The sequence below is a fragment of the Trematomus bernacchii genome, unplaced genomic scaffold, assembly GCF_902827165.1.
Source record: "Trematomus bernacchii unplaced genomic scaffold, fTreBer1.1, whole genome shotgun sequence".
In the NCBI taxonomy this organism is placed as follows: Eukaryota; Metazoa; Chordata; class Actinopteri; order Perciformes; family Nototheniidae; genus Trematomus; species Trematomus bernacchii.
The window spans coordinates 6,595,603-6,606,905 of NW_022987641.1; the positions used below are offsets into that span (position 1 = coordinate 6,595,603).

At 39.8% G+C, this 11,303-nt stretch overlaps 2 protein-coding genes across 2 annotated transcripts; both read right to left on the minus strand.

The window, feature by feature from the left end:
• Positions 1-474: 474 nt before the first annotated feature.
• amdhd1 (amidohydrolase domain containing 1) lies at positions 475-6,745 on the minus strand. The gene is made up of 9 exons (XM_034133255.1): positions 6,407-6,745; positions 5,403-5,509; positions 4,194-4,258; positions 3,579-3,856; positions 2,704-2,929; positions 2,055-2,179; positions 1,536-1,629; positions 1,274-1,434; positions 475-866 (listed from the first exon to the last, which is right to left on the minus strand). Exons 1-9 carry the CDS (start codon positions 6,541-6,543, stop codon positions 761-763), a joined length of 1,299 nt encoding a protein of 432 aa, XP_033989146.1. The 5' UTR covers positions 6,544-6,745; the 3' UTR covers positions 475-760.
• Positions 6,745-8,803, minus strand: snrpf (small nuclear ribonucleoprotein polypeptide F). Its single transcript, XM_034133256.1, has 4 exons — positions 8,633-8,803; positions 7,885-8,010; positions 7,371-7,435; positions 6,745-7,018 (listed from the first exon to the last, which is right to left on the minus strand). Exons 1-4 carry the CDS (start codon positions 8,633-8,635, stop codon positions 6,952-6,954), a joined length of 261 nt encoding a protein of 86 aa, XP_033989147.1. The 5' UTR covers positions 8,636-8,803; the 3' UTR covers positions 6,745-6,951.
• Between the last annotated feature and the right edge of the window lie 2,500 nt (positions 8,804-11,303).

The following is an 11,303-nucleotide window of genomic DNA, read 5'->3' on the forward strand; positions in this document are numbered from 1 at the left end:
ATATTATGTTAAAAAAAGTAATTGCATAGTACTTCAAAAATGTCATAAAAAACATAATATAGTATGTCAACTAAAAGTCACAGTATAGCAGGTTGAAGTAAAATGTGATTATGGTCTAAATTATAAGACTACTAAGCATTGTGTACGAATACCTTAAATAAAACACTCTTCACAGATGTGATGTTTCTGATGATAACTGATTCATTACTTCAGTTTTCTTTGCTCCTGCAATCTTTACCCTGTGGTTCTAGTATCAGCTCTCACCCTGACGGTCATGCAGCAGCTCGAAGATTGCAAACAGATAAAAGCAGGGTGAGCACCAGGTCAGGTCACACATTAACAAAGGTCACATCATGCCAATCAATTAGCTGTGTGATTACTTTGCTGGATAATTGTACCTGTTTCTGAGGTGATAATGACATTCCTGCAACTGAATGAAGGCAGGCTTTGCTCTGATTAATGAAACAGAGATAGTTGAATAGAGAAGTGGATTTTAATCAACAGGTAACATGACATTTATCTTAAATCATGTGTTTGACAGATAGTAATAGATGATTCACCTCAGTCACTTTCTTTGACAGGCAGCATACACAATAACGTCTTAGTGACAACAACAGATTTAAAGGTCAATATTAGCAAAGAAACACTTTTACATTTTGGGAAATACAGGGAAATAATAAGGCCAAGATATTTCCAGAAATGTCAAAGTGTTACCTTAAAATCCTAAAGCTGTGGATCGGCCACTTCACTTGTCTTATGGTTACAAGTCCAGAGTTTTGTCGTTATCAACAACGATGTTTCCTTTGATGATCACGTAGCGGATCAGCTCCTGATGCCCCCCCAGCTGGTAGATCAGATGCTCCCATCTGCAACAGAACACACAGGGGAGATCAGCGTTACACTCATACATGCTAACTTTCTCAAATAAGTGAAAATGATGCTTAAAAAATATATAATTAAAGTGTCTTATGGAGCACACCATACTTGGTCACAGTTGTGTCATGAATTCTTTTAAACAATTTATTGGAGGTAATTCTGTTTTTTTCCTAAAGATTTCATGTCATATGACCTAAAGATTCCAAATCAATGCAACAAGTAAAACACACCTCAATTTATTAGAGTTTGGTGCTTTTTCTATTTGATATGAATATGTTAATGAACATTAAGCATGTTTACATCTACCTTTCCTTGATAATTGTAGTTGTCTCAAACACTTAGTGTCATTATAAAAGACTAATACTGTTCTGTGGGTGTAACTCTTGACTTGATGTACCGTGTGGTGTTGAGGACCAGCAGGTCTCCGTGCTTGTTGACCTCCAGGGAGCCGTGTGTGTGGGAGCACCCCAGGGCGTAGGCTGCGTTGATGGTGGCCGCAGCCAGAGCCTCAGGCATGGACATCCTCATGTTGACACAGGCCAGGTGCATGACAATCGGCTGGGGGGGGGGAGGGGGGAGAAGAGACAGAGAGAGGTAAACACTAATAATCGCATCATAGAGACAGAGATGAGTTTTACCCACCATGCAACACTACTCACCATGGAGCAGCAGTAGGCGTTAGGGTTGAAGTCGCTGCCGAGGGCAACAATAACTCCAGCTTCCAACATGTCCCTGGCCCGGGGCTGAGGCAGCCTACACACACACACACACACACACACACACACACACACACACACACACACACACACACACACACACACACACACACACACACACACACACACACACACACACACACACACACACACACACACACACACACACACACACACACACACACACACACACAACACACACACACACACACACACACTTTTCATATGCATTTTTTTATGCAATGTATTTCCAAAGTCACTAAAGCTGTCAAATACATTTAGTGGGTTTAAAAATACAAATATTCTGCACTGTATTAATTGCTATGCTGCTGATCACCAAGACAAATTCCTTGTCTGTGCCAACCTACTTGGTAATAAAAACCTCATGATATAAAAACCAAATACTACATTTTCACTTAAGTAAATGTACTTAGTTACTTTCCAGCACTGGTGATACAGTACCTAAGGATGTAAGCTGTCGTTGGTAGAAGGACGGCGGCGGTTCTCGCTGTTGCCATGGCAGCGATCCCCTGGTCTGTGACCTCCTCCAGGTGACTGATGGCTGAGGCTCCGAGCTCTGCACCCAACTGACACACACACACACACACACACACACACACACACACACACACACACACACACACACACACACACACACACACACACACACACACACACACACACACACACACACACAGTAAAACAATGATAGTGCTCAAAACGTCCTGGTAACATCTTTGAAGTTTTGGTATGTTGGTCTCGGACATTTTTCACATTACCCCTTATTTTTTGGAGCTTATATTTCAAACACCATATAAATAAATCACCAAAATGTTGAGTTTAACAACATAACTGATGAAAACAAAACTTAACTCAATACAACTGCTGTATGAATATGTACTTGTGTTAGTGGATTTTCACATCTTTAGATCACCAGACAAAGTAAACCAGTTGTTGAATCTTAGCCAATAAGCTGTTTAAATGTAAAATACTATACAAACTATTTGTGGGCAGACTATGCAAATACAGTTTTACCAGTAATAGAAATAGAATATGTCTAAGATGGGAAGTTCCTCTTTCTTTAAAGTGACCAAATAAACCTCAATGCTACCTGAGCAGAGTTCATGGGATGGAGCTCGTCTCCATGGAAGTTGATGTTGAGGCCCAGGTCCTTGCCGGCCTGCAGGATGCGGCGGGTGGAGCTCAGGTCAAACACCCCCTCCTCACAGAACACGTCGATGTTGTCCACCCTCAGAGTCCCTGCAGACATCTGCTCCTTCAGCCTGGGTAGCTGCACCTGCAGGATGTCCTCCGTGGCCTCCTCCACTGTTTTCCCTCTGAGTTAAAGAGAGATAGTGTTCGCTGGAAAGTGTGATGGAAACTTCTGAAGCAACGAGACTCGAGGAGAGCTGGAGCTTTGATGGCAAACACTGATGGTTTATTTGGAGCTTCGGCCGGAGAATTCACAAGACATGTGCTGCCAATTCTGAAGATCTCTACCCCAGTCCCATGTATTTAGCTGTTTCTGAGAGAATAATCAACATTGTGCATAACAAGATAAAGCAGTATAACACCTCTATCAGCTGACGCCAACAGGCAGGAACAGGGAGACAAAACACTGAGAGCACAGCAGCCCAAGGTAGTACAAACTGATTACACTGACTATAACACTCATGTGCAATATATATATATGCCGTTAAAAACTGTGCAATATATACCTGGCTGCTAAATCCTCAGAACTGTTACAGGATGTGTTTTTTGTAAATTGTGTAACTTTTTATTTTTGTATCTTATATATATATATATGCATGCTACTTGGGTAACCTTAAGCTGTCTTTGACTCTTTTCTGCTGTAACAATGTACATTTTCCCTCTGTGGGACTAATAAAGGTATTCTGATTCTGAAAGGTGTGGGCCGAGGAAAATATTTCCCCAACAGAGTTATTGTCAGCTAATGTGAAATTAGATATTGATAAGCATCCTCACTTAGGCACTGCGTGGGCCCCGCAGTAGGTGGAGGAGATGTTGATGGGCAGGGTGTTTCTGGCCTCCTCGATGACCTGCAGCATCTTCAGCTCCGTGTGCAGGTCCAGGCCGTAGCCGCTCTTACACTCCACCAGGGTGGTCCCGGCCCGCTGCATCCGGAGCAGTCTGCTGCTGAGGGAGGAGAGCAGCTCAGGGGGGCCGGCAGCCCGGGTGTGCTCCACCGTGAAGTGGATCCCCCCCCCGGCCCGGTGCACGTCCATGTAGGAGGCGCCCGCCAGCTGCAGGAGATACAAGAGATCAGAGTACTGTATGTGTCAGGACAGTTGCTACATTTTTACAAGATAGAAATTACAGTAATAATTTGCAATACAAATAAAATATCCAAAATTAAAGAATTGAACAAAATGAAAAGATGTATATATAAATATGAAGGAAAAATATTTAATAGAGATAAGAGAGAATAAAATAGAATAAAGTATTGAAAAAACATGAGAAGTAAAATGTCCATATAATTAAACAGGATATACTGTCATGTGGTGGTGAGTGACGGTGGTAAGCACTTTATCTTAATTTAAAAAAACATATTGTCAAAATATATTGAACACAAAGGTTTACCTTCATTGCAAATTCATGCACCCTGTCACCAGCCCAGACTGGATGAGTGTGAGCATCAACCAACCCTAAAACAACATCAAAATACAAATCACACATAGCATCTATTTGAAGAAAAGCTGCAAATATACAACACAACATCTCTCATTTCTTCACAACTGTAAATAACAGATGCACTTTTTGTGATTGTAAACTATTTCACATGATGTTAAATCTCTTTTCTTTCTCATGAAATAAATATCGAGACTAACAGCTTGATCTGCTACTTGTTGTTATTAAACCAATGTACTGTATATTAGCTGCATAATATAACATAAAGCTTTGAAGACATACCGTCCTTTTATACTTTTAAAGATACCACTTATAAAACGTTAAATGTTTGACTTGGCAGAATCTTTTATATTATAACGACCTTTTTATATTTGTACTTTTATCATTCTTAAGCAGACCACAATATTTGTATTACTCTTTTTACCTGACCCTACAAGTTACCTATTGTACAGTTTATAATATTTACTATGCTATGAAATAGATTAAAGGCAATTTTATTTTCATAAAGAAAGACTGGAACATGTATGCTGCTTGTAATGCATTTCCTCTAAACAGTTTGAAACGTGCATATAAACCTTTATATATACAGTCTATGATATAAACCAGGGCTATTCAATTGGCGGCCCGCGGGCCAAATCCGGCCCCGGGGTGATATTTACTGGCCCTTTGAGTATAATGTTAAAAAGTAATCAATTTTTTTTTTTTAAGATTTTTTTTTTTGGTGCCATAGTGCCTTTATTCCAGAGAGGGTGTTACATTGAGAGATAGAGGGGTAGACAATGCCTGAAAACTTCGACGGGCTCGGGTTTCGAACCCACCTACTATACTGTAGTGACAACTCCTGTCATTGATTGCATCTCTGCGTGAATGATTAGATCATTTCACCTAAATGAAATCAAATGAAACATGTAGGCCTACTGAGTTCTGAACTTGCCATTTAGATCTATAAAGGCCTTGGGGCTATGTTGTTTGATTGAATTAAACACAAGCACTCCACTATGCTGTTGTAGTATTTACTGTATCTGAAGCTCTTAAATATGATTGCTCATATTTCAAGCCATCTTTTTCCCGGCCCCTTGCTTTGGATCATTTTCATCAACCGGCCCCCATTCCAAACTAATTGAATAGCCCTGATATAAACCCTATGGAGCAGATACTCACCAGGCAGGACACACATTCCTGTAGCATCAATGACTTGATCAAAGGTGGCTCCTGCAAACTGATCTCTGATGGTCTCTGCAGGACCCACAGCTGTGATCAGCCCGTCACTAGAGACACAGTAACATTCTTTCAGAGGTGGAGGAATACTCACTTACAAGTGAAAGTCCTCTATTCAAAATGTTACTCGGGTAAAAGTACAAAAGTATTAGCATCAGAATATACTTAAGAGTATCAAAAGTAAAAGTACTCATGAAGATTGGCCCATTTCATATTTATATATATATTATAATGATTGATCATTAAAGTGTTCTCAAAGCTGGTAAAGGTGCAGCTAGTTTGAATGACTTTGTATACTGCAGGGTAGCTTGTGAATTTACTCCAGGTGGAACTACTCTGATTTAACACTTGCTATTTCACATCATTCATCCACATCTGCAAAGTTAACTAAAGGTATTAAATAAATGTAGTAGAGTTAAAGTAAATTATCAACCTCTGTATTGTAGTGGAGTAGAAGTACAAAGTAGCAAAAAGTGGAAATACTCAAGTAAAGTATTAGTATCTCCAAATTGTACCAAAGTAAAGTACTTGTGTAAATGTACTTAGTTACTTTACACCTCTGGTTTCTTTAACATACCATTTTCAAGCACAGGTTGGATGTGAACATGCACCAAGTACAACTCTGGCTAAAGCTTAGACGGACATGTTTTTTATTTAAAGGTTGAACCTTTATTTTTGTAAATGTAAACATTAATAAAGGGAAATAAAATGAACAGTAATAGAAATGTTCCCAGAGTTTTCAGCTATCCAACATGTTCTCCCCGGTGTAATAAGCCACCACAGCCATTTTTAAACTATCAAACCTGCAGATCCTGCATGTGCTGACATGCAGGTATTACGGGAAGTTACACAGTTTGCCTTACATTCATTCATTAACCTTTACAAGATTTAACAGAAGGTGACCCCTCATGCCCGTCACATTGTATGAAGTAACCTCTGATGCTTACCTTCCTATCACAATGCTTCCATTTTCAATCACACAAAGATTCAGTATCTCATGTTTGGTCATGAACTTCTCTCCGTTGTTGCAGATCAGAACCACCTGTTTGGCATTCTTCACCAGAAGTCTGTAATTTCTGGACATGTTTAATTCCTTCAAAGTAGACACTAAGCTTCAGAGTGACTGGCTTCAAACTAGTTTGGGAAAAGGCAAATATTTGCAGGGTTTAAAGTGCACAGAGGCGGGGCTTCTGTCACAGACATCACAGAAATCCAGTAATAATTACAGAAGGATTTACATAAGCTGCTTCTGTTACATTCAAGAACCACAACAACCAGGTTTAAGAAAGGGTACAATAATCATTTTATTGTGTTTGTATTACAAAGTCACAACATAAAAATTGCCTCACAAAGTAAAGAAAAAAAGGAAAATTGGAAACTGCTTGAAAAAAACCTAAACCGCAGGCGTTCATTTGTTTCACATGGTGAAAACACAAACACACATCAACTCAACTACAAGATACAATCACACAACAGGGCCGGGTCCTCTTCATCACTCTCTCATTTCTCCATCTTCCTCTTCCTCTTCTACACCTCGGATGTACAAAACATTATTGCACCTGGGGGGTAAAACACTGGTTAGAACACAATGCTGGCAGAAAAAGATGCACAGGAAAAAGACAGAAGAACAAAGGTTTGAATGTGTGGAGCCTTTGCTTACATCATTGATTTTTTTAAACACGACATGTTAATTATTAACGCATGTTAGTTAAAGAAGTTAAGAATCTTGAGCCACCAAAAAAATCTTTTTTTGCCACAAAAACAGCTTTTTAAGGCCTTTTTCAGTTAGTGCTGCATTGACCTGTTTTCCATCAAATACATCATCTTACATTAAATATGAATGTTACTGAATAATAAGCATCTAGTGTGTTATTTATGGAATGAAAAAGGAAATATGTTTTAGATTCATACCTGATAAGCACTTCACCCAGGTGACCTGCCAATGCTCCATCCACAAACTCTTCTGTGTTTGCCAGCTGTCAGAAAAACATGTATATATAAAAAGTTCAAGGGATGCATGTATGTGAACGGTTATGGTCGATACTTAAAATATGATATTAATATAAAAACCCAATAAATCAAGCAGAAGAGAAAAGAGCTGTCTCCACAACTAAACTGCAGAATCAGAGATGCCTGCATCCATGTAATGAAAATAGAGTGTTTCTCACAAAGCTCATAAAGTATATGATGAAGGATCTTCTAAAATATGCTACTTTCCTGAGTCCAGTGTGCAGGCAGTACCACACACAATTATGCAATGTTTTTGTTGCTTTGGGGAAAGGCGGGACTTGTTCTCACTTTGTGGTCGGCTGACTGAACATTCATCTGAATTTGGCTGAAATCTCAATATGGTCTAGTGCACAAATCTGTGTTTAATAAATACCATCTGTAATGGAAAAAGGCATATACAATGAATTGTTCTCACCTGCATATTCATGTAGCCATCCACAGACACCAGGTAGCCTTTATACTCCATTCCCCACTTCAGTTTTACCATCACTGGCTTTCCTGTCAGACCGTTCAGGAATGGTTTTGGGTTCAGAGGTAAACTCTATGGAGGAAAAATATGAAATGGTTACTATATGCTCATTTTGGCTGTGTTAGTTTGATTACACACACATGTGACACTATATACTTAAATTATCCAGGGTATAACTTATTGTCACACAAATTGGTTTTATCTCTAAATGACATAGTTTGTGCCAAATAATTGTAGCTTAGCATATCACCTTCAGAAAACCCAAACAGACAAAGGCGAGTTTTTTCGTTAGAAACTTGTATTAAGGCTAGTGTTTAAGTTAAAGAGTTCAACAAAGTATTTGTATTCATAAATGCAAATGTTAGTTAAATTGTACGATTTCCAATGGAGTTTGGGGCGACTTTCTCTCCACAGAAACAGGGCCAAACCCAAACAAAGGGACGCAACATTGCACGGTGATATTAACTAATATTGCCGAATAAATAAAACATTGGCCTTATTACTGTTTATGTGATAATATATTACATTGTACACATGCTGCACGTCAAAACGGGGGATTCATTCATTAACGTGAAGTCATGAATGAGTAGCTAACGTAGCTAATGCTAACTAGCAAACACGCTACTATCTTTGCAAAAACAATCCAACAAAATATAAAAGGATTGAGAATCAAACATTTGTAAGAAGTACTCACCATTTCTGTTCTACTAAATGCTGTCTGGGAATGAATAAATGGGATGTTTGTTCGTCACAAAACGTTTGTACTTCGCACAGCAGAGCGGCACACGCTTTACCGCCAAACCGGAAGTACAACGTTGTAACATCCGGGGGTATTCTTGATTTGACACACTGCCCCCTGGTGGTGGGATGTGAGCACTGGCGTACTAATGACTAACGGCCCTCTTCTGTATGGTTTGTTCTTAAAAGTACTTCATTAAAGGTAATTGGGACGAAGGCAGACAATGCCCTCTGTGACTGTTATAGTAATATGTATTAAGTAATTATTACTAATTTATTTACTATGAGAGACTATGGTTGGTTGAGGCATTTTGTAAGTACTTTTTATAGGACGACAACTATTGATTATTTATGTTTCCCATTAATCTACTGACTATGAGGATTATTTTATGATATATTTATGGTTTCAGAAATATAAGAAAATAGGGAGAAATGTCATTACAATAACCCAGAGCCCAAAGCGAAAAGCAAGATTTAATAATACATTAAAATAATCAAAATAAATAATAAGTAGCACATCTTCACATTTGAGAAGCTGGAACCATGATATGGGCATGCTCAGAAGTGAGTTTAAAGTGAACTCAGATCACTCCACCAGGTGTGTTATTTCAAATTGCATCATGATAATATGCCTGAAAGGACATTCTTTCAAAATGTGTCATATGATTGATGTGATGTTAAAGCAATGAAGTAAAAAACCTCTTCTGAGGTATATCCAGCGTCACTGTCAATATCACTTTCTGCCCTGAGTTGAACTTCTGTACTTGCAACACCTGCTGCTCTATAGAATATTTCACTTTAACATGAACCAATGGTTAAAATATTAGTATTAAACTCAATGCTGTCATGACTGTCAAATCTGGGTGTTGCTGGCCCTCTGTCTGAGTAGTTATTTCTCTCCAGGCACAAACAGTCTGGAGATTTCTCTCATTTTTCTGCATTGAGGCATTCAGCTGTTACTAAAGCATCCAACAAGTTCAAACCTGATACTCTGAATACAACTAACATCTTACTTCCAGTGAAGGGCTGGGTTTCTGTCAGAAAATTCCTCTGAAATTGCACTAAAGCTTTTTTTTGGATGTTTTAAATACTTGTGCCCTTACATCATTTAGCCTATCAATTTTCTCTCTCCTTTTGAGTTGGCCTATGTGGAATTTACCAATCCGTCAGTCGGTCACTGTGTCAGTTATGGCATGATAGCAATGTTTGTGTAGGTGCATGACCACGACAACAAAAAGACAATAAATGACCACAAAGAAACACAAGATTTCTGCAGCACCAAATTCCTGGGTGTGACCATCACAGATGACCTCACCTGGAAAAACAACTCCACCGCACTAGCGAAGAAGGCCCAGCAGCGCCTGTACTTCATCCGGAAGCTCAAGCGAGCCGGAGCACCACCCCCCATCATGCTGTCTTTCTACCGAGGCGCCACTGAGAGCATCCTCAGCAGCTGTATCACGCTGTGGTTTGGAGGCTGCACCGCCTCCAACCGCAAGAGCCTGCAGCGCATTGTGAACTCTGCCCAGAGGATCATCGGTGCCTCACTCCCATCACTACAGGACATTTAGGACACCCGCCTCACCAGCAAAGCACTCAGAATTGTGGGTGACTCCACCCACCCCTCCAACAGCCTCTTCAGCCTCCTGCCTTCAGGGAGCAGGTTCTGCAGCCTCCGCTCGAGCTCCACCAGGCTGAGGAACAGCTTCTTCCACCAGGCGGTCAGGATGCTGAACTCTCTCCCCTCCCTCCTCTCCCCCTCTCTCCCTCCCTCCCCCCCTCTGACATCTCTCCCCTGACCTCACCCCTCTGCCTCCCACCTTTCCATCCTGCCCCAAATGGACCTGGACTTTAACCACCCCCCCCCCCCCCCACACACACACACAACCTTCCCTCATCCAGCACCACTCACTATTCTACCCATCTCCGCTGCTACTGCACTGAAACTGTACTTTGAACATCATTTTCTCTTTTGCACTAATGTATTATATATATTAATGTTAATTCATGTTCTGTGGATTGTGTTTTTTTAAATATATTATTAACTAGTACTTATTACTACTATTACTTAGTTTTATACCCCGTTTATCTAGGCCCTTTTTGTATCTTGTTTTATGTATATATGTCACACTGTGGGACTGCGAGAAACGGTATTTTAAGATTTCTCTGTATAACACATGTAGAAATGTTGACAATAAAGCTGACTTTGACTTTGAAGACTTGGTATTGTCGTTTGGAGGAAGACGGCTGTGTTAATAAGCAATCGGATCATTCCAGTCTGTTACAAGACTTCTCTTTGAAGTCTGCAGAGGAGAGCTAAGAATCAAAGATAAAACTGAGCGGGCCTGTGGAGTGGATGATCTGCAGGAAGTGAAAAGCATGGGACTCACAGACCTCCTCAGCTGTGTGCAAAATCCACTTTTGCTCCAACTACTTGTGTATAAGTCTTTTATAAATGTATAATGAATAGATAAAGTGCAGCCTACAAAATGTCTGGGTGTTGGGAATATATACTCATCTTTCCATATACTGTATATAACTCAATCTTTTCATCAGAAAGAAACATTCAAAATCATCGTATCAAATTAATTTATCTTAACCATTGTTTCTCCAGTCAGGCATCAGGC